Source organism: Aegilops tauschii, chromosome 4 (assembly GCF_002575655.3).
Source record: "Aegilops tauschii subsp. strangulata cultivar AL8/78 chromosome 4, Aet v6.0, whole genome shotgun sequence".
NCBI lineage: Eukaryota > Viridiplantae > Streptophyta > Magnoliopsida > Poales > Poaceae > Aegilops > Aegilops tauschii.
This window is the reverse complement of record NC_053038.3, coordinates 187,993,507-188,017,542: the sequence shown is the minus strand read 5'-3', so window position 1 is coordinate 188,017,542 and position 24,036 is coordinate 187,993,507. Positions and strand designations below refer to the sequence as shown.

General features: G+C 47.5%; 2 protein-coding genes across 2 annotated transcripts; both read right to left on the bottom strand.

The window, feature by feature from the left end:
* Positions 1-17,818: 17,818 nt before the first annotated feature.
* Positions 17,819-18,127, bottom strand: LOC141021747 (uncharacterized). The gene has a single exon (XM_073497605.1). It carries the CDS (start codon positions 18,125-18,127, stop codon positions 17,819-17,821), a length of 309 nt encoding a protein of 102 aa, XP_073353706.1.
* Positions 18,128-21,250: 3,123 nt separating this feature from the next.
* Positions 21,251-21,730, bottom strand: LOC109779846 (uncharacterized). Its single transcript, XM_020338467.1, has one exon. It carries the CDS (start codon positions 21,728-21,730, stop codon positions 21,251-21,253), a length of 480 nt encoding a protein of 159 aa, XP_020194056.1.
* Between the last annotated feature and the right edge of the window lie 2,306 nt (positions 21,731-24,036).

Sequence of the window (24,036 nt, the reverse complement as noted above, 5' to 3'; positions counted from 1 at the left end):
GTCCTTAGAGAAATCTGGTGGTACCAGTACGGGGGCAGATGTCAGGCGTCTTTTCAGTTCCTGAAAACTGTACTCGCACTGTGGGGTCCACTAGAACTTTTTGTCTTTCTTGAGGAGTTTAGTTAGAGGTTTAGACCCCCTGGAGAAGTTCTTGACGAAGCGGCGGCAGTAGCTTGCTAAGCCAAGGAAAGTCCGAACTTGCTTGAGCGATTCAGGTGGAGTCCAGTTAAGAACGACATGAACTCGCTCGGGATTGACAGCAATACCCTTACCAGAGATTACATGGCCTACGTAGGTCACTTCTGGTAACCAGAATTCACACATAGAGAATTTGGCATAAAGGCGGTGCTCTCAAAGTTTCATCAATACCAGCCTTAAATGCTCGGCATGTTCTTCCTCATTCTTGGAGTAGATGAGTATATCATCGAGGTAAACCACGACGAATTTATCCAAGTACTCCATGAAGATCAAATTCATTAACCGAGAAAAGGTGGCTGGGGCATTGGTTAAACCGAAGGACATGACGGTGTACTCGTATTGGCCATAACGAGTAACAAAGGAATGTCCCCGTTCTTGATTTTGATTTGATTGTAGGCCAACCTCAAATCCATTTTGGAGAAGACTGAGGATCTAGTGAGCTGATCATACAGGTCGTTGATCCTGGGGAGCGGATACTTGTTCTTTATGGTGACCAAGTTGACGGGTCGATAATCTACAACCATCCAATCCGTACCATCCTTCTTCTTGACGAAGAGGACGGGGCAAGCCCAAGGAGAGGAACTAGGACGGATGAAACCCTTTTTCAAAGACTCATCGAGTTGTTTCTTAAGCTCAGTTAGTTCTAGGGGTGCCATCTTATAGGGTCTTCTAGAGATTGGGACAGTTCCTGGAACAATATCTATCACGAACTCTACATCTCTGTCAGGTGGAACACCTGGCAGTTCTTCTGGAAAGACATCCAGGAAGTCACGGACTACCGGTATATCTTCAAGGTCTAGAAGGGGACTGGCATTGAGAGAGTAGAGCTGACGCTCAGACACTCGGGTTAAGACATTGACTGTCTTGCATGATGGATGTGTAAATTGAACATTCCTAGAGTAACAATCAATCTTAGCATGATGGGCTGTCATCCAGTCCATACCTAAGATGATATTTATGTCCGAGGACTTGAGAGCTATCAAAGATGCAAGAAAAACCAGTCTATCGATAAGAATTTCATTCCCATGGCTTACTCTAGAAGTTTGCCATCCAGAGCCAGGAGTTTGAATTTCCTTGGTGGTGGGCATGTCACAGAATGTCGTGTTGTGCAATCGAGCATAGCTCTCAGAAATGAATGAATGAGATGCTCCAGTATCGAAAAGAACAGATGCCGGATGGCAGTTAACAAGGAGCGTACCAAGGACGACGTTGGGATCATCATGAGCCTCCTCGGCTGAGACATAGTTGACATGGCCACGTGCAGTGGTGGCTGGCTTGGCATAGTACACCTTTCCTGCTGGCTTACTATGGCCAACGGACTTTCCGGACTAGTTGGGGTTGTTGTTCTAGGGACACTCTCGAATGTAGTGACCCGACTCTCCGCACTTGAAGCATGTCACAGTGTTAGTACGTGGGGCAGCATTGGAGGCTGGTCCACCATAAGCCTTAGGCGGCGCATACTGCTGGGTTGGACGAGGCGCCTCATAGGATGGCCTCGGAGTGAATCTGGGTGGCAGAGCAGTGTTTGGAACCCACACCCGACGCTTTTGAGAGCCAGAACCGGATGAAGAACCAAAATCACGAGAGTGCTTGCATGTAGCTTCATAGTCAGTCTGGCTAGTCTCAGCACTGATGGCCTTGTTCACAAGCTTCTGGAAGGAGGTGCACTCATGCAGACGGAGGTCACGGCGAAGCTCGGGGCTAAGTCCCTTTCGGAACCTCGCCTACTTCTTGGCGTCGGTGGACACTTCCTCAGGAGCATAGCATGCCAGGTTTCCAAACTCGCGGCTGTAGGCATCCACGGTCAGTCTGCCTTGGGTGAAGTTGCAAAACTCCTCCCTCTTACGATCCATAAGACCTTCTGGAAAATGGTGCTCACGAAAAGCCTCGCTGAAGTCTGCCCAAGTGGTAATCTGGCCAGCTGGGCGCATAGCCTCATAGTTTTACCACCAAAGGCTAGCGGGGCCCTCAAGATGATAGGCTGCGTAAGTGACCTTGTCAGCTTTGGCTATGTTGGCAGAACGTAGCTTACGGGTGATACTGCGAAGCCAGTCATCCGCATCAAGGGGCTCGACGGAATGATGGAAGGTTGGTGGGTACAACTTGATAAAGTCATTGATACACACCAAGTCATTCCTTTGGTGATGTGAAGTGTTTTGCTCAATGCGTTCCAACAGTCGGTTGGTCTCGCATTTGTTCCTTTCTGCCTCCAACATGACTTCAGCGAAGGAAGGTGGATGGGGTAGATTCCCATCCCTAGCCCCACTGGCTTCACCCTGCTCCTGGACAACAGGGGTGCTTCGGGTGTTGACCATCCTAGGAAAACAAAACAACGGTTTAGACAAGGATGGCAAAATTCTGGCATAGGATTGCAAAATGTAATGGATGCCAAGGAATGCAGAGATCTTCATTTGTATGACATTGTAATATAGAAACTGTCATATATATACCATCGGTCATACACACCATACATAGTTTAGTACAAGCCCAAGCTAAAGTACAACTACGGTGAAAGATGATACATCTCATCAGAGGCATCCCAAGATCCTATACATTATTTATCTATGCCTCCGGAATTCAGCACACACTAAGTCATATTCCACAAGACACGCAGGACTGTGGAGATACAACTATTACAATACTACTACTGCCATGATCTAGCTCAGTCGTCTCCGTCTCCGTAGTAATCTTCATAAAGATTACCCGCGTAGCCTGGAAGTGGAACATGCGGATCTGGAACCTCCCACTTGCGTGGGACCTGTGGACCATAAGGACATGGATGAGGCCTTGGTCCCATGAACGGTGGCAGACGACGCCCACGTGGAGGTGTGATGCCTCCAACATCAGGATAGTCCATCCGAGCTAGCAGACGAGTGCGTACCGGGTACAAATCCCGCATATCAAGTTAACCAGTCTGCACGGCGGGTGCAAGCCGTGTCAGAGTGGCCCACTGGTCCACTCGAGTGTTGTACAGCTTCATCCGGAGGGCACGGGCCCCACGGTCCCTTTCCTCCAGCATCTCTATGGTGGTCCGAAGGCGCGGCTCCTCATGAGTAGCGTTAGCGTCAAGACCAGTGTAATAACCCTCCTGTCCAGTAAGTATTGCTGGCAGATAACAGAAATCGGTGTTCTAAAGCGACGCGTGCGCAGCTCGAATGATAGATATCATGGAGTAAGCGGCGTCCTGGACGGACATCTCCACGGTAACTCCGAGCCCGTAAGACGAGTGAAGGGGATCGGTAGCTCCGGGGTAGGAAGGATATATCCTCACTGTGCATATGTACTGACTCTGATTAAAATCTCGATACTGCTCTTCTATAGTATACTCTGGATACCATCGATAGCCTGTCGCTGTCATCACATGGACCAGCATGGCCGTTTGACCGGGCACATCAATGCACCGAGTCAGACGTACCACCTGATGTGTGGTGCGGGAAGCCATCTGAAACACGAAATAATGCAAAGGCATTAGAATTTCCAGTAGAAATTGGACAGCATAACGGCTGTAAATGCTCAAAAAAGGATTTTGAGACATTTAGCAAAGGGTTGCATAGTCACTCAACAACATCATATCAAAGTTCTGGGTCCAACTAACAACATACTGAAGTAGTGGAATTGAACTGGGGCTTGAAACCAACAACCCTATAAGAGTCTACAGATTAGTAACACGTGAACCTGATAGAAAGATGAGATCCTAGTCCTTAACCTCCGTGGAAAGAATAGGCTGACTCAAATCAGAGTGACATCACGTAAACAAGCAAAAAGATCCTTACGTTCCCTCCCACAATCAATTCCCCTACATATAACTAAAGCATGTCTAGACTCGACATCGACCAGTTTGGCTTGATGAACCTACAGGCAGTCCGGCTCTGATGCCAACGCTGTCAGGACCCTGATCCTAAGTCACACCGATCTAGCATGTAACACATCATATCACTTTGCGGCCTCACGCACGGTATTCCCAGGGGCGCCACCATACCTGGCCCGGGACCGTTTGCGCCTACTGGCTCACGTATATGATAGTGTCGCTAGCATCCATATGACAAAGAACCCGAGCCGACATGGCTAGTCGTAAACCCAAAGTGGCACTAACTTACAGAGATAGGCATACATGACCCAGCAATGAACGTGTCGGTCATCAGCGGGTGAATCCGGGCTGTAGCAGCTGGGCTATTAGAACTTCGGTAGACACCGCGTGACATTTCCCCGTAGGGACAGACACATGAACGAAGAAGGACACATGCCGGCCAGCCTAAGTGTTCCAGAGTAGTAGCAAGCTACCATGGCTCAGTGGAAGCACTAGGAGACATTTCCCGGTAAGAGAGGCTACCAAGGATAAACCACTAGGTTGTCGGATCCCACACATACCAAGAATTTCAAATCATACACACAATATGCTCGATATGTGCAAATACAACATGGCATCACAACAAAACTCTACAACTCAAGTACTTTATTTAGAAGGCTCTGGATAGCCATACATAACATGTTCATACAGGTAGGGGTCACATGACCCAACAATCAAGTCATACAAACATACAAGCACATGCGGAAACAAACTTGTCTGTGTACAGACAACTAAAAAGCAAGAAGGCTTGACGAAGCCTGTCTATCTACAAGGCCCTTCACGGCTCAGGATCACCACCGGGGTGGCAAGTCACTCGTCAACATCGAGATCTACATAGAACCCATCGCAGGAGGCGGTGTTCTCCTCTGCAACAGTTTATTAAGCAAACATGAGTACAAAGGTACTCAGCAAGACTTACATCAGATCCTACATACATGCAACATTATCAACAAGGGTAGTGGAGTTTATTGCAGCAAGCCAGCTTTGACTCTTGGCTAACTATCCTACGAGACAACAACTTGTAAATGTTTTACGCACATGAGTCCACTGCTCACCACAACAATACACTACCGCGGATCCTCTTCTGTCATCCTATGGAAGGGCCATCCACGACACTCACACTTGGCTTGAGGCTTTTAGTAGCTTCTATTTACTTGTCTATGAACTATATAGGCAACCAAGTAGTCCTTTACCGCGGACTCGGCTATTCGAATAGATGATGTTAACCCTGCAGGGCTGTACTTCTTCACAAACGCTTCCACGACTTATCGCCATTTACACGACATGTACTCGACAACCTTCAACCGGAAGCCCAACAAGGGTGTCAGCCACGGCCTGACTAAACACTCAAGTCCCTAGTCCAGGTTTATCGCCTATCTAGGTTCCATCCGCACGGAGTCCGGCCGAGGATTCCACATAAGGCCCCGAACGATGTGTGCAGGGTTCCCGAGACACCGAACGGGCGCCCGGTACACCGGGCCACGTACCTTCCGCATCACAGCCCACCTCGCGGGTCAGCGCTGCGCACGGCCTCCAGTATGCTACAAACACCAGAAACTACTTGCAACTCCTGGACAGAGGACAAGGGCGGTTAATAAGCCGAGAGGGTCCATTGGTTTCCGGCCCAATGCATGGTAGTTGCTGATCTTAAATCAGACATACAGATCTCAGTTCTTAGGGACGGTTCCAATGAAACAACCCACCATCTACTCCTACATGGCCTCTCATCGATACCTTTACCAAAACATGTTCAACACTTCACTTTCATCACCGACACAACCATTTCACTCTAGCCCATCACCCAGATGAACCAGACCTGACACGACTCTAAGCATAGCAGGCATAGCATGGTAGGAAACACAAACATGGCTCAATAAACTCCTACACATGCTAGAGGGTTTCATCTAGTTACTGTGGCAAAGAAAGGTCATGCAGAGGAAATGGGTTCAACTACCGCAGCACACAGCAGTTTGAAACGTTGTTGTCTTAAATGTAGTAAATGAGAGCAGGAGCGAGAAGATGGGATTGTATCAATATGATCAATTGGGGGGGTTGCTTGCCTGACAGAGTGGTCGAGGGGTCCTGTCCTGCAGCTGGATATTCACGAATATCCTCGGGAGCATAACCTACCACGAAGATCACACCGGTAACACAATCAATACATGGCAATATGCAACAATATGATGCATGCATATTTCATGGCAGAATGAGTGTGTTGGGCTAATGCAAATACAAACAGAGGTGTTTGAGTTACGTTGAACCAAAGGTTCAACTTCAAACTCAAATTATGAGTTCATAATGTGCATTATCATGTTTTGATCTAAATAGCAAGGTTAAGTTATTTAATCATGCATGAAACCAGTACATATGGATAGATTGGATTTTTCTGATCATTTTCATATATAAATCTTTTCATTCTAAGCCATAGATTAATTTCTGTGATTTTTTGAAGTTTGTAACAAATACTGGAATTTTTTGAATAAGAATAAATCCAGAAAATTCTTTACTGCGTCACTGTGACGTCAGCAGGTCAACGGGCCGGTCCAGGTCAAACTGACCAGTGGGTCCCGCGTGTCAGTGGTTAACTAAACTAACTAAATTTAGTTAGCCCTAACCTAGGTTAATTAGCAAGGCTGGGCCCCACCTGTCACAGACCCAGGGGAGGTCAAACCCTGGTCAAACCGGACTAACCACCGGCGTTTAGCTGCCGGCGGTAGCAGACGCGGCGGAGGGGCGCGGGCTTCGTGCGCCGGTGACCAAAAGGACGGCGGAGGCCATCTATGTGAAGCTGGGGACGAGTCGCATCCAGTGGTGGTGGTGATTGGGCTCGGGGTGGCCGAAAATGTTGCCTGCGACGACCTTGGCGGCTGCCGAAGCTCGGGTGAGCTCGGGGTCGTTGCTACGACAAGCAAGGCGGCGTGGGGTTAGCCCCTACGTGCTCTATGCTGTGCGGTGAGCAAGGTGGACATGTCAGCCAGTCCGTTGCGTGGCCGGAGACACGTCGGCGGCGAGCACAGGCGGCGCCGGGTGCAGGTGAGCTCGTTGCGGTCGCTACGGCGTGCCAGGAAGAGAACTGAGAGGGGGGAGATGGCCATCAGCTCATAGTAGTCTCGACGAGCGGGTCAGTGAGGTCGGGGCCGGTCCAGATCAAACTGACTAGTGGGTCCCGCATGTCAGTGGTTAACTAAACTAACTAAATTTAGTTAGCCCTAACCTAGGTTAATTAGCAAGGCTGGGCCCCACCTATCATAGACCCAGGGGAGGTCAAACCCTTGTCAAACCGGACTAACCACCGGCGTTTAGCTGCCGGCGGTAGCAGACGCGGCGGAGGGGCGCGGGCTTGGCGCTCCGGCGACCAAAAGGACGGCGGAGGCCATCTACGTGAAGCTGGGGACGAGTCGCATCCAGTGGTGTTGGTGATTGGGCTCGGGGTGGCCGAAAACGTTGCCTGCGACAACCTTGGCGGCTGCCGGAGCTCGGGTGAGCTCGGGGTCCTTGCTACGACAAGCAAGGCGGCGTGGGGTTAGCACCTACATGCTCTATGCTGTGCGGTGAGCAAGGTGGACATGTCAGCCAGTCCGTTGCGTGGCCGGAGACATGTCGGCGGTGAGCACAGGTGGCGGCGGGTGCAGGTGAGCTCGTTGCGGTCGCTACAGCGTGCTAGGAAGAGAACTGAGAGGGGGGAGATGGCCATCAGCTCACAGCAGTCTCGACGAGCGGGTCAGCGAGGTCGGGGCAGAGCTGGAGCAGTTAGGGCGGCGATTGGGATCTCCAGCGATGGCGGTCGGGAATGAGCTTGGTGAGGACGATGCAGAGCGTGCGAGCGCTCGGGGCTCGGCCTGCTCGACGAAGCGGACGACGGCGGAGATCTTGGACACGGCGAGGCGACCAATGGACGGCCGTGGCTGCGAGCTTCACGACGGCGCGAGCGCGGCTGCGTCGGCCATGGCGAAGAGAGGGCGAGAGAGAGGGCAGGGGGGAAGTGAGGTGTCGGTGAGGTCGGGGCGGCACCGAGGAGGCATTTCGAGGCGTCGCCGCGCTGTCCAGGCGACGCAGACGAGCAGGGAGATGCGTGCGGAGCTCGGCGCGCATGCACCGCCCCCTCCTCTGCCTACTGGCAGAGGTGGGTGATGACTGGCACGGGCCAGGTGGGCCGGCCCAGTGCAGGTAAGTGGTCTCTGGCCTTTCCTCTCTCTCTCTTTTTATTTGTTTCAGTTTTCTATTTTCTGTAAATGTTTTGGCTTTATTTAAAATGCCAGAGCATTCTCAAAAATCTTGAAAATATTTGTGGGCACTATCTGGATTATTTCCAACAATCCTCATTTAAATTCAAGATTATTTGGGCATTTGGAATTACTTATAGCACTTAAATGCCCAACTGCAAATTACTTATGATTTAATTCAGTGATCCAAGATGTCCTAAAAAATGTGAACCATTGTTTGGCAGAGGTTCTAGACCAAGACAAAAATGATGAACATTTTTGAAGGGCATTTCAGGTTCATTGAAAATTATTGTAGTACACCCTAGTTGAGTTAAGTGGTGCAAGGGGTTTATGCCATCCCCATTTCAAGTTTCAGGAAAGATTAAACATGATGCATCACTCTAATGCAAGCACTGACTAGGGTTGTGACAATTACCTACGTTCTATTCATTTTCAACAATACCAATTTGAATTGCAATATTTGATGGCTGTTAAGCCTGCTGTTGGTAACATTGCCTTCCATTTTATATCTGCTTTAACAACATGCTGAAACCATTCAAGCTATCATTTGGAGAAGATGTTGTTTACCTTTGCTATATTTGTTTGATGTTAAGGTCGCTGTACTTATCATGCCTTTCCACTACTTATGCAGGACAACAACAGGAGTGGCCATCATTTTCCGCCAAGGTTAGCTTCATCCCTCGGCTTGTACTCCCCCGTCGTTCCATAATGTAGTGCATATAGATCGAGGCATGGACACTTGTTAGCTTCTAATATTGACTTGTTGCTCTTAGGTCCATATGCCCTTGGCAAGGATCCACGCATCGACCCTTTTTGTGTATGGGGCAATGAGATATTCATGAACAGGCATCAAGTGAGGAAACTAATAAGGATTATTAGCAAAAAGATACGAATGGTGGCAAGATAATTATTTGTTTATGATCTATTGAACACAACAGTGAGTTGTAGGATGGTAACTACAAACTCTGCAGCCTTCTCTTTTTACTACCCATAGTGAGTTGTTAGACAACAATGTCTGAATCTTTTTCATTCGTAGTGGTTCCTGAAGCAGTTCACTCAAGATTACCTCGCAAAATACATGATTGGTGGACACGCAATGAAGGTCAAAGTATTTCATCCAAACTACAATGAGCATCGAGAAGTCATAATGAAGACAGTGAAGGATGGACGGGTAGCCATCACAAGGGGTTGGCCTAAAGTCGTGCGTGCATTACGCATGGAGGAGGGCACAATATGGGCATTCTGCTTCACCTTCTCCAGCAACCAGAATGTATGTGGCCTCTCTCTGTACAGTCTTTAGTACAACTGTGGTTCATCATTCTTTACTTGGTGCTTCTATAGTTCTTCAGTATATGCACATGTGCATCGAATTATGCATTTGTGGTTGAACCTATATTTGTAATAAACATGGTTGGATATGAAATAAGTGATTGCCTACTTTCAAATTCAAAACATGTGATTTTTAAATTAGGGATTAATTAGGGATTAAACTGCACACAGTTTGCAAAAGCGAAACGTATGTGATAGACACGGAGATCAAACACATTTCTAGGGTCCACTACGTGTGCGATCAATCTCCACTGCACACACGACATCCTCTTGAAAACTGTTTGCGTTAGGCCACCTTGCGCAAACATTTACCACATAAAAACTGTGTGCGATGGACAGCCTTTGCCTCACAGTTTCTTCTATGCACCGTGTGTGATGCATTCAATAACGCAAACGATAAAATTGTTAATATTGTGTGCAATGGCAATGCTATCACAAACGATTTAACAGGCAAAATTATGTGTGATGTACCTGCGAACGGAAACGTTTTCCTTGGAGCGACCGTGTGGGATGTACATACGAACGGAAATGTTTAGCGGGGACTGTCTGTGTGGGATGTACTTGCGACCGAAAACAATTTCGCATGTATAATTGTATTTTTTAGCACTACTATACGTATCATTGTATTTGAGTGCTCACCGGTCACACACAACCTCATTTTGCCGAGCGCATGTGCCAAGGGCAAATCCCCGACGGTTTCTGGGTTGTGTGGGAAGGACACCCCTATCGCCCACACTCACTTGGGGACGGTTCCAAACGTCATCGCGGAAAGGGGTTAAAACCGTTTATAGCACCGACACGTACCAGTGAGTGCCTCCCTGTAAACCCCTATGTGCTATCTCTGCAATTCTTCTGAGAGATGCCATGTGTGCTGTAATTTGATGTGTGCATTAATATAATGTGGCCTACTACTAAAAATATGAGAGCTCCAAAAGTAATGATACTTCGCAGACCACAACTTCAACATATACTAAGGAAGAACAACTCGACCTGACCTGACAGATTCAAAATATACCAAGGAAGAACAACTCAACCTGACCTATCGACTGCAAGTGTCTCCGCTACTCTTCCCAACAAGAAACATACTATACTTATTAAATAAGAAGAGAAGAGGATCATGTTAAAGAAGAGTAGAAGAGCAAGAAAATTGAAGATATTACAAGTCTTTCTATAAAATGTCTGTTGCCCGCGCATGATTTCCCAGAGCGCACAGAGAAATACTATTCCTTCTGGTCTCTCCATATGTGGCTCACATGCCTTTTGAAACTAAAGTATGAACATTTAGCTGACCGAGTAAACATGTGTCTTTTTTACTAATATCAACATCATATCAGATTCGAATTTGTGCAGCTAAGCTTGTTTAGCTTGATGGGTGGAGTAGTGCTATTATGACACATATCATGTAGGCTAATCATGGTGATCATAAAAGGGGGCAATCGTAAGCATGATGAGTATAGTGTTGACCATGGTAGTGGCATGGCAGATCTGAAGTTGCAAACCGCGTAAAGGGTACTTAGCAACCAATGTTTGCTTGGAAATAACAACTAAGATTTGGTATGGACAAGAAAGTACAACCAACAAGTGACAATGCAATTCCTGCCGTCTCTCTATATGTCGCGACATGCATTTGGAAAGTCAAGTGAATGTGTCCGTTAACTAATATCAGTTTCATACCACATTCATATTTGAACAACTAAGCATTGGAATTGTGAGTGGTGTGTTGTTTAGCTTGAATGGTGGAGTACTGCTAGTACGACAAAAAGCTCCTACGCATATCATAGTAGTGTAGATAAAAGGGGAAAACCCTAAGCATCACGACTAAAATTAGGAAAGTGGAACTAGCTGGAACATATGAGCTTGTATTGCCGGTATGACTAGAAAGGATTCGGCCCCTATAGGGGCAACTCTATTCAACTGAAGGCACAATACTGTTACTATCAGTCTAGACTCTCAAAGGCGACATAGCTGTCAGCATTTCTCGGATTTATGGCAGACCATCTAGAATAGTTGAAAGCATCCATTTGAAGCGATCCAATAGACTTGTCGACTGCAGATGTCCTTGCTCCACTTCCCGACAAGGAACATACTATACCACTCCCTCCGTTCCTAAATAAAAGTCTTTTAGAGATTCGAATGCGGACTACATACAGAGCAAAATGAGTGAATGCACATTCTAAAATATGTCTATATACATCCGTATGTAGTTCTTAGTGGAATATCTAAAAAGACTTATGCTTTACCGAAAAAGGGTTTCACGCCGCTTTATAAATAAAGTAACGATGAACAACACCAGGTACAAATGCACGCCACCGCCACACACGCAAGCATCCAAGGAAGTTTAGGAATGGAGGAAGTACTATACTGATTAAGGAGAATAGAAGAGGAACATGATAATGAAGAGCAAGCAGATTTTAGATAATACAATGTGTGTTACCCACCCATGATGAACCAGTGCATATAAAGAAATGCAAATCCCTGTTGTCTCTCTATATGTGGAGCACATGCTTTTTGAAATTAATATAGGAATATTAGCTGACCAATTAAACGTTCTCTGTATTAGTAATATCAGCATCATATCTGATTCGTATTCAACAACTAAGCATTGGAATTATGAGTGGCATGTTGTTTCGCTTGATGGGTTGATGTCTTGAGGAGTAGTGCTAGCATGACACGACACACCTAGGATGATGGTAGCGAATATAAAGGTGGAAACCATAAGCATTGCAAGTATAGTGATCGTGCCATGGCGGATCAGAAGGTGCAAACCGGAGAAAGGCTACTTCGCGACCAATGTTTGCTTTCAACTAGCCACTATGATTTGGATGGACAAGGAAAGTATAGTAAACAAGTGATGATCTGTTTTCCAAGTGAGATCAATAACTTAAGCAGATATGAAAGAGTACCACCTCTGTTGTGATGCCGTGTAGGCCCCTACTGATACGTTGAGCATGTTGCGGGTGCGATGGCTGTCGGTGGCACGGAAGAAGACTTGAGACGGCAGATGGTGGCATCGGGGGATAAGTCTTGTTGCCGTGGGTGAGCCGGTTGTAGGACCGGCCATGGCAAGGTGGACGACAATGGCGATGAAGTAAGAGGACGCGATGAAAGGGATCATGGTCCAGTGCCGTGGATGAGGGACGTCCATCTCTTGTAGTGGACGATTGGGTAGGGGTAGCGGCTCTGGAAAGGTGGAGGATGGGGTGGCAGATGGAGGAGGGTGGCTGATGTGGGAGGGTGTTTTGGCGCCGATGGTGTATGAATGGGGAACTGGAGGGGGAGGGGACAGGGAGGGGATCTCAAACTTTGGGACGAGCTTGTCTGATTTGTGGGATACTTACGGACTTATCCCCCATTTTAAATTCTGGACATCTCGTCGGTTGGGGATAGGACGGTAATCTCGCATCTCCCCAATATTTCTGATAGCGATTTCACGCGAGGAAAGGGTGTTTGCCGCCCACAGTTGGCGCCCACGATTTATGAACGGGGCTGACATGTAGGGTGGTTGTGTCACGTCTGAGTGAAGTTACACTCCTGCCCCTATTTAAAATATTTGCCTACATCGATTTCAACCGAGGAGAGTTTGTTTTGCCATCGACGCTAGTTTGAGCTTGTTTTTCATGCTTGATTTGTAAAGATGGTTCGTTTATGTCAATTGTGAGCGGGAGGAGGCCACACAAGAGCCGACCACACCAAATCCGACAGGAAATAGGGTCCAAAGTAGTCAAATGATTGAGAAAGAACATTTATTGTCAATCTAACCCTGCCATCCATACACCTCTTTGGTTTAGAGTTAGTTCAGGGTTAGAATCTAACTCTAACCTTGTGGGGACCCCGACTCATAAGTCGTGATCACCGAATGCACGTGTACAGTGACCCCAGAGATCAATGCTCACTGAACACACAGAAGCTGAATAACAAGAGTCTTACATCCATAGATACTATCTTACACAAATTATGACCATAATGGTCAAGTCTTACATAGATAAAGCCACAAGGGCTGAATACCAAATGAACTTAAGCAGCGGAAATCTTCGTCGATAAGTAGAACCCATGCCATCTGCCTTAACCCTACAAGTATTCTGACTGGGAAACGTCCTAGTTCGCATGTTCTTCTCCAAAGAACTCTTCTTCAAACTCATGTTCTTCCATGCCTGGCCAATTAAATAACCAGTCGCAAGCCAATGAGTACTTTGAATGTACTCGCAAGCAACCCATGATTGGAACAGGGCACAATAATGTAATGAGATAACACTAAGTAGGTAGTTTGCAGAAAGCTATTTTTGAGTGCAATGACATGATCTATCAACAAGTAAAGTATGCATCATGGGAGTACAGGTCTCCGTATGGACAAGTTGCAGATATCAACATAAGCAGAGTTGGACACCAATCCAACTTGATCAGCGTGTCAAGTCATCCGACTTAACCCAATTAGCTTCATCAACACACACACACACATGTGGTTTGTAAAACTCTGGACGTAGTTTAAGCAGCACCGCCCAACTGTCCTTGACCGTGGACACGGCTATTTGAATAGTTTTACACTCTGCAGGTCGCACACTTTACCCACAAGATCCGGGGAACTTCCGTGTCATCCACGACCCGCGGTATCTCAAGTACCCAGGGTAAGCACCTGATCACTATCTTTCCCTAGACGACACTAACATAGAGTCCACTCGATTCGTAGTAACCCCCGTGCCCAACATTTCATATCTTAAAATTCTGGAGCCTCGCTCCCATATTCATCACATACCACTGGCACGGGGTACCAACGGTGTGTCCGGTGCCCTGTGAAAATAGTCATGGCCGCCCTACCTGGCACGACCCCGTCCCGAGAGTGACTCCATGTCACCCCCGTCACTAGTAATGTGGGCACCATGCTAGTATCGGCTTAGGTAATCAATAATGCCCTTTCCCATATAAGGGTAGAGTGGTTGCACATGTAAGGTTGGGACAGTCGACAAATCATAAATCTAATCCATTTTCGAAAACACTCCCACACAACTTGCTCCGGTACACCACTTCTTTATCAAGCGGTAACCTAGCTCACCATCTCCCTCGGGCATTAGTGGCACCCGACGGGGTTTTTGAAAACAACCTGGTTTCCTTCACCATGCATATACCCATCACATTCGCGTAGAAGCTACTTAGCATCCTAACTACACCCACTCGCATAACCCTCATAGAAAGGTAGGGTCATGCATCATGCAAATGTCAACGAGAAAAGCAATGGAGGCAGACCACCTTAAGTGGTTACCACATCATCATGACTTCGATGCAAGCAATAAAAGTGGCATATGACATGCATAAAAAGGGTTTCTTAGACATGGTCAAAGGGCTGCTTGCCTGGCTCAGCAAAGTCTTCTGGTCCAACTCCTTCATCAGCAACGCAATCTATCGTCGCAAAATAATAACGAGAAAAATAAGGCAATAATAAATCAGAAAAACCAAAGTGCTCAGAAAAATGTCAACTCATTTTTCTTAAATACTAGGGTGAAAACTAAGAAGGGGAAAATTCCTAGTTTTGGATTAGAGTAGCAGAATAGAAGAAATGGATTTTTAGAGGGGTTAAAATATATTCAAATTTGAATTTGAATATGAACAGTACATAAATTTTGGCTGGACATGAATGAAAGTTATATCATTAAATAGGTGGGATTTTTATAAGATTTTAGGAACTGGAATTATTGCATTTGGATTAATATTTAATCCTGTGGAATTTTTGGGAAGGTGATAGAAAAAGAAAAGGAAAAAGGCCACTGTGCAACTGGGCGAGAACAACCGCAGTGCACAGGCCAGAGGCGATTCGGCCCAGGCGAGCCGAGCGGCGCGCACACGCCAGGTTTGAACCTGACGGGCGGGGCCCAGGCACCAGTGAGGGAGAGGGAGGCGAGGGAGAGGAGAGGCTGACAGGCGGGGCCTGCCTGTCATCCCTAACCCTGCGACAGAGGGCCGGTGAGCTCATCGGCGACGATGCAAGGCACGGCGAGGCGAGAGGAGGGCAAGGTTGGACTCAGCGCAGAGCGCCGTTCGGGTGGAGGTGGTTGCAGTCGCCGGTGTGGCTTGGTTCGCCGGCGACGAGGAGGCACGGCGGAGGAGCTTCGGGTGGCGGTGGTTCCGGTCGTTTCCGGCAGCTACAGAGAGGGGAAACAGGGGGAAAACGATCAGGGTGATGCATAGGTTCCAGATCGAGAGGAAAGAGAGGCGGGGACGGCCTATAGCTCATGAACTCCAGCGAGCCGAAGCGGCGGAGCTCGAGCTCAATCTCGAGCTCGGGCGGCTCTGGGGGTGCAGGGAGATGATTTTGTGGTGCAGAGGGCGAGTGGTGATGAGAGGAGAGCTCCGGGGGGGTTAAATAGAAGGGGGGCGAGGTGCACCATCGCTCGTGCGCCGGCGAGCTTCTAGCCGTTGATGGAGGCCACAGGGGTTCACTTGAGCGTGTATGGGGTCCTTGTGGGAGTGTTCTACGGCTAGGGGAAGGAAGAGAGAGAGCAGGGGAGGGCCAGAGCATCGCTCGTGTGAGCGTGCTCATTGGAGCTCTCGGGCAACCATGGTGCGCGTGCGAGCAGGGGCAGGAGAGAGAGAGGAAGGAGGGGGGCGACCAGCTGCCATGTCTCGGACGCCGAGGTGCATCGTCGGGCGTGCTGGGAGGCCCGAGGTGGCCGAAGGTGGTTGGCAGGGGGCGGCTATAGTGCCTGGCCGCACTGTAGCACGCTCTGGAGCATGCAAATGGCATGCCATGGCATTTTATATGCCTTGTGGGCATGGCCACTGATGTCTGGCTGCCCTAGGGGGCAGTAAAGAAGAGGGGAGGGGCATTGGGTGCCCTGGAGAGCCAGTAGGAGAGGAGTGGGGTTGAGAGAGAGGGGGAAATGGGCTGTCCAGAGGGGTAAATGAGGTGGTTTCACCCCTCAATCATTAAGCTGAGATGCAACCATAGTTACTGGAGGTAGAAGAGGATCACGAGTAGCTGTGGTACAAAGTTGAGCCCATGGAGATTAGTGGAAGAGGTCAAAAATGGAATTTTGGAAAAGTGGCAGAAGGTGTTTGATTCTTGTTTGGGTAAGCAAATAAACTCCATTTGCAATGAGACTCCACAGGGTGAAATGTCACATATAATTAGGGCCTTCCACCAATTTTCAGCTCATTTGGGCAAACTTGCCAATGCAACTTTTGTAAACCCTAGAAATCAACAGAAATGCATTTACCAAGATCTAGTCATGCAAAACCATCCCCCTTGATGCACCACTTGGTGTAGTGTCATCATTTTGGCTCTTGAGCATGACCACAAAGTTTGGGGGCATTTGGAATAAGTTGGCAATGTAAATTTGTTCAAGCTTGAATCTGGACAGAGATGGTTTTGGGGCACTTTGGTGAACCAAAATAGTTTGGATTGAGCTGAAACTTTGCAAGGTCATCATATTATGCATATGTGACTTGATAGAATTTTCCTGGATTTATTGGAAAATATTTATTGTAGAAATATTTCAAATACTTGAAATGGACAGAAATGGTTTTGGAGGGTTTGCCCAATATTTTTAGCATGACATGTGTTGAAACTCTTATATATGGAAAATATATGTCCACTGAGTTTCCCTAATTTTTCTCAAATATTTTTGAAGCTTTTAAATAATTTCAACCTATTAAAGACCATTTCTAGCCTAAAGAAAAAGCCTTTAAGTAAAATAGGAAAATTACTTTTAAAATTATATTTTTGTGGTTTATGGGAGTTCTATATCTAATAGGTTTCAAATATACTCTTTGAAGTATTTTTCATACCCAAGTCAAGTACTTGTAGTGCAATCCTCAATTCAGGGGTTTTTGGAAAACTAATTTTTGAAAATACTATTTGGCCAAATTATTTTTGTAAGAAAATACTATATTGCACTATACACATGGCATGATCATTGGGCAGAAGTTTGGGGCAAGGAGATGAAGTATATAAGGTGGAGTTGTGTTGACTTTAAACAACACTTGAAAATCACAGAGACAAAACCAACTCCAAATAAAAAGCCAAATAATGCAAAAGTTTTTGTTGGTCCAAATTTTCATGCTTTATTAATGCAAATGACATGTTACAAAATGCAGGGTGTGACAGACCTATCCCCTTACAAGAATCTCGTCCCCGAGATTACCAAACTAGGCTTTAAAAGAGATCGGGAAACTCAGATCTAAGGTAGTCTTCACGTTCCCAGGTTGCTTCTGGTTCAGTGTGGTTGCTCCACTAGACCTTGAAGTAATTGATGGTGCGGCCTCGAGTACGTCGTTCAGCCTCGTCCAAAATGCAGATGGGCCTGTCATGGTTGGTCAAATCAGGCTGAAGGTCAATGGCTTGGTGATCGACGTCCTTGTAAAGATCAGGCTTGTCTGGAACTTGGAGACACTTCCGGAGTTGTGACACGTGGAACACATTGTGCACATCGGATAGTTCAGGTGGCAGTTCCAACTGGTAAGCCACTTCTTTTCGCCGTGCGGTGATCTTGAAGGGGCCGATAAATCTTGGTGCAAGCTTTCCCTTAATGTGGAAACGCATGTTCCCCTTAAGAGGAGTTACTCGCAGGTATACATGGTCTCCGACTTTGAAGTTTACTTGTCAGCGACGAGTATCAGCATAGCTCTTCTGTGTTGACCTGGCAGTCTTCAGTCGCTCTCTGACTAGCTGAACTTGCTCTTCCGCCTCACGGAGAACATCTGGTCCAAAGACTAGCCCTTCTTTGGTCTCTGACCAATTGAGGGGTGTGCGACACTTGCGTCCGTACAACACCTCAAATGGTGCCATCTAGAGGCTTGAGTGATAACTGTTGTTGTAGGAGAACTCGGCAAAATGGAGGCAATCTTCCCACCTAGCTCCATATGCTAAGACACAGGCTAGGAGCATGTCTTCGAGTATCTGATTCACTCGTTCTGTTTGACATCCGGTCTGTGGGTGGAAAGCAGTGTTGAAGGACAACTTGGTCCCCATGGCCTCTTGGAACTTCTTCCAGAACCTTGAGGTAAACTGGGTTCCTCGATCTGACACAATCTCCTTAGGTACACGATGAAGACATACGATTCTGTTGATGTATAGAGTTGCTAGCCGGTTGCCATCATAGGTAGTCTTAATAGGAATGAAATGGGCTACTTTGGTCCAATGATCGACTATGACCCAGATGGAGTCATGTCCCTTGTTTGACCTAGATAGTCTAGTGATGAAATCCATTCCGACTTTACCCCATTTCCACTCGGGAACCTTGAGTGGTTGGAGCAATCCAGCAGGTCGCTGATATTCAGCCTTGACCCTTTGGCATACATCACACTTTGCAACATAGGTGGCAATCTCTCTTTTCATCCCGTGCCACCAAAATCTTTCCTTCAGGTCTTGATACATCTTGGTTCCTCCAGGGTGGATGCAATACGGGGTGTCATGAGCTTCTTGCAAGATCAAGTTCTTGAGCTCAATCTTGTTGGGTACGCAAATGCGATTCCCAAACCACACAATTCCTTGCTTATCCTCTGAGAATCCCGGGGCTTTGCCTGCCTCGATCTTCCTCTTGATGCCTTCTATACTCTCGTGTCCCTTCTGCGCTTCCTTAACATCATCCATCAAAGTAGGCTTGACTTCTAGGTTAGCTAGATATTCATAGGTAACCAATTCCAAGCCAAATTGTTCCAGCTCTTCAAACAGGGTTGGCTGCCTTCCTTTAACTATTGTATTTAGGGAGCAAGCCTTCCTGCTTAAGGCGTCTGCTACCACATTAGCCTTCCCGGGGTGATATTGAACACTGAGGTCATAATCTTTGATCAGCTCCAACCATCTTCTCTGCCTCATATTCAATTCCTTCTGTGTGAAAATATACTTCAGACTTTTGTGATCCATGTATATCTCACACGCTTCCCTAGGAGGTAATGCCGCCATGTTTTCAGGGCATGAACTACAGCTGCCAACTCAAGGTCATGAGTAGCGTAGTTCTCTTCGTGAGGACATAGCTGTCTGGATAGATATGCTACGACTCTGCCTTCTTGCATAAGAACACCTCCAAGCCCGGCTCTCGATGCATTACAATATATCACAAACTCCTTGTGAATGTCTGGCGTGGCCAGAACTAGGGCGGTGGTTAGTCTCTTCTTCAGCACCTGGAAGCTTTCTTCGCACTTCGGTGTCCACTCAAACTTCTTGTCCTTCTTCAAGAGCTGGGTCATGGGTCGGGCAATGCTTGAGGATCCTACAACGAACTTGCGGTAATATCCCACGAGTCCGAGGAATCTTCTAACTTACTTCACATTGCTTAGGGTTTGCCACTCAGTCACGGCTTGAATCTTGGTGGCATCCACTGACAACCCTTCGGCAGTCAACTTATGACCCAAGAATCCGACTTCACGTAGCCAAAATTCGCACTTGCTGAACTTGGCATACAGTTGGTGCTCTCGAAGCTTGTCTAGGACCATCCTCAGGTGTTTCTCGTGTTCTTCTTCCGTCTTCGACAAGACAAGAATGTCATCAATGAAGACGACAACAAACTTGTCCAAATATTCCATGAAGACCTTATTCATGAGATACCTGAAGTAAGTTGGGACATTGGTCAATTGCTCTTCAAGTTGCTAACTCTTCCGATCCCATTCTATAAGGCTTCTTATAGATGGGTCCTGCTCCGGGCATGAGCTCGATGATGAACTCAATGTCTCCGTCAGAAGGCATTCCCGGTAGCTCATTAGGAAAGACATCGGGGTATTCGCACACTACTGGCACTTGCTGCAGTCCAACTTCGGACAGGCAGTTGACTTGGGCGCCTTGAGCAGAGGAGGGGTTGGGAGCAAACTTAACTTCGACTCCTTGGTCATTGGTCACAGTGACAGTTCGGTTGGCACAATCAAACAAACCTTGGTGCTTGATGAGCCAATCCATTCCTAAGATCACATCCAAGCGTTGCGATCTTAAGATGATAAGGTTTACTAGGAAATCCACCCCGTTAATAACAATCCCAACTCCTTTACATCCTATCTTGGCTCTCATCTCTGCTCCGGGGGTTTGTACCACCATAGGGTTATTCAGGGGTGTAGGGGTCATGCCACTATTTAATGCAAACTTTTGGGTGACAAATGAATGTATGGCTCCAGAATCAAACAAGACAGTTGTAGGTGCTGAGTTGACAAGGAACATACCCTGGACGACGTCCGAGTCTTCCTGGGATTCTTCTGCAGTGACATGATTCACACAACCCTTGCCATTGTTGGGCGGGTTGCGGGGAGCTTGGTTCCTTGGTGGCATCCAACGGCCTTGGCCTTGGTTCTGCGCATTGGGGCGCGGTGCATCTGGCTTCTTGTTGGGGCAATTCTTGGAATAGTGTCCTGGCTGACCACATCCAAAGCAAGTGACTTGATTGGAGTTTTTGCTCTTGTCGGCATTGTTATTGGGGTTGTTGAAAGCTGGCCTGGGGTTGGCATAATGCTGAGGCTAATAGTTGGTGCGGGGTGCAGGGGCTCTTGGCTGCTAATAGGTTGGCCTGACCGGGGCTGGCTGCCATGGGCGAGGCTTCTGGTTGCTGGAGCTACCCTTGCTGATCATCTTGCGCTTATGGGTATCATCCAAAGCACGTCGCTTGTCTTCAAGCATGATTGCCTTGTTCACCTGGTCAGGAAAGGTTGGGCAGTCACACACAACAAGCGAGTACTATAGAGTCTAGTTAAGGCCCTCCATGAAGCGCTCTCTTTTGGCAGCATCAGTGCTGATATCTTCAGGAGCATACCTTGACAGAACACTTAACTTCTGCATGTACTCCTTGACAGTGCCACTTCCTTGCTTTAGGGCTCGGAATTCACGCTTCTTGATGGCCATGATTCTGGAAGGAATGTGGGCCTTGCGGAATTCTGCCTTGAAGTCATTCCAAGTGATGTTTTGCCCAGCATGCATGACATTGAATCCATCCCACCAAGCTCTCGCAGTTCCCCCGAGACAGTGAGCAGCATATGCCACCTTCTCATGGTCCTCAGTGCAGCCAACTAGTTCCAACAGATCCTCAATGGTGCGGACCCAGTCGTCTGCATCCAGGGGTTCAGCAGTCTCGATGAAGGTGGGTGGTGCATGCTTCTTGAACTCCGCCAACATGGAACGACCATTGCCGTTCCCCGCTGGCTGGCGGTTGACAGCCTGAGCAATCATCTAGAGGGCAGCAGTGTTAGCTTGGCGTTCCTCTTGGAAGGCTTGGAGAAGCTGAGCCATGTCCATGTTTGGAGGTGGTGGCAGTGGTGGAGCTTGTCCTTGGGTTTGGTCCTGACTGGCTCCTGCTCTAGCAGAACCTCCGGCTTCTTGCTGCTGGGTAGAGGTACCAGTACGAGTTACAACAGGCATCCTGTTGGAGCGGTCAAGGTCTCATGATTGGGAAAGATGGGGAAAGCAATATAGATGGGATGCCTAGTCAGGGGGTCGGTATGACACTAATTGTCTTCATGCAAGGGCCAAAAAGGCGAAACACATTCATTAAAATCCAAATGGGTGATGTAGTCGCTTACAAGTTCCCGAAGGAAAGCACGATGTCCATCAAACACATCAAAAGCAAACACAACACTACATGGTTTCATATGAACCATTACAAGGACTCGACTTCGCACAGGGGGTACATGACCTATCCTACCGTAGGGGTTACTAACGGGCATATCCAAGTTGCGTATGATGCCTAAGTGGTGGAATGCTCAGTCGCGTAGTCTGGCTCTTTTGGATCTTCATCCTCATCATTAGTAGCCTGACTTTCTTCATTGCTTGAAGGAGTGGGGGAGTGGACGAGCTCAACACGGCGTTGCTTTGCCGGTGGCATGAAGAGCTTGCGATAATCCCTTGCGCTCATGCGGTGCTGATGTGGTGATTCTCCGTTCTTTGGGGGTCTTCGCCTCGATATGCGACTGCGGGCTGTCCAGGGGGAGCACCTTCCTTCTTGATCCTATCCGTCTTCCCTTGTGCTTGGAGAAGAAGTGCCTTGGTCTCATGAATTTCCTTTCGGAGCTCCATTGATTCTGAGGCCAAGTGTTGTGCCAAGCTAACGACACAGAGGCTGAAGTAGGTCTGGAATCGGAGTGGAAGTCCTTCCTCCAATGGTGGAGCTGATGCACTGCTCACATCCTCACCCTCCTTCCGATAAGGCAAGAAGCGGGTTGCCAACTCATCCGCCATCTCAGGAAGAAGGTCTCGGAGGTGGGTGAGTGCCTTGAGGGTTGCCGTCTCGACGGCAAGAACCAGTGTTGCCATCTGGGGTCCGTCGAAGAACCAGCTTGTTGGAGACTCATTAGCCTTCACGATCACTTCCACATGATACTCTGTCTCGGTGTCATTGATCCAATGCTCATGGTAGGTGAAAATGGGGGCTCGGTAAAACTGGCACTTCTTGAGGCTATCCACGAGAAGCAGGGGAAATCCGGTGGTCAGGAAGTCTTCGGGTACGGCAGCCATCTACAAAGGTTGAATGGGAGAGGTCAATAGGGAAATATATCTTGTGTTTGGTAAGCTTAGAAAAGAAGAGGAGTATAGAGGGTTGCAAAGCGGGTTTTATCCTAAAAAACGCCCATGCTAACTAAGGCTTCCGACAGTCAGGATGGCTCTGATACCAGCTCTATGGGGACCCCGACTCATAAGTCGTGATCGCCGAATGCACGTGTACAGTAATCCTAGAGATCAATGCTCATTGAACACACATAAGCTGAATAACAAGAGTCTTACATACATACGTACCGTCTTACACAAATTATGACCATGATGGTCAAGTCTTACATAGATAAAGCCACAAGGGCTTTATACCAAATAAACTTAAGCAACGGAAATCTTCGTCGATAAGTAGAACCCATGCCATCTGCCTTAACCCTACAAGCATTCTGACTGGGAAACGTCCTAGTTCACATGTTCGTCTCCAAAGAACTCTTCTTCGAACTCTTGTTCTTCCATGCCTGGCCAATTAAATAACCAGTGGCAAGCCAATGAGTACTTTGAATGTACTCACAAGCAACCCGTAATTGGAACAGGGCACAATAATGCAATGAGATAACACTAAGTAGGTAGTTTGCAGAAAGCTAGTTCTGAGTGCAATGACATGACCTATCAACAAGTAAAGTATGCATCATGGGAGTACAGATATCCGTATGGACAAGTTGCAAATATCAACATAAGCAAAGTTGGACACCGATCCTACTTGATCATCGTGTCAAGTCATCCGACTTAACCCAATTAGCTTCATCAACACACACACACATGTCGTTTGTAAAACTCTGGACGTAGTTTAAGCAGCACCGCCCAACTGTCCTTGACCGTGGACACGGCTATTCGAATAGTTTTACACTCTGCAGAGGTTACACAGTTTACCCACAAGATCCGGGGAACTTCCGTGTCATCCACGACCCACGGTACCTCAAGTACCCGGGGTAAGCACCCGATCACTATCTTTCCCTAGACGACACTAACATAGAGTCCACTCGATTGTTAGT

What these genes read in the sequence shown, in the direction of transcription:
- LOC109779846 (XM_020338467.1), bottom strand. Translation starts at nt 21,730, where the DNA reads ATGATTGCTCAGGCTGTCAACCGCCAGCCAGCGGGGAACGGCAATGGT.
- LOC141021747 (XM_073497605.1), bottom strand. Translation starts at nt 18,127, where the DNA reads ATGCGTTTCCACATTAAGGGAAAGCTTGCACCAAGATTTATCGGCCCC.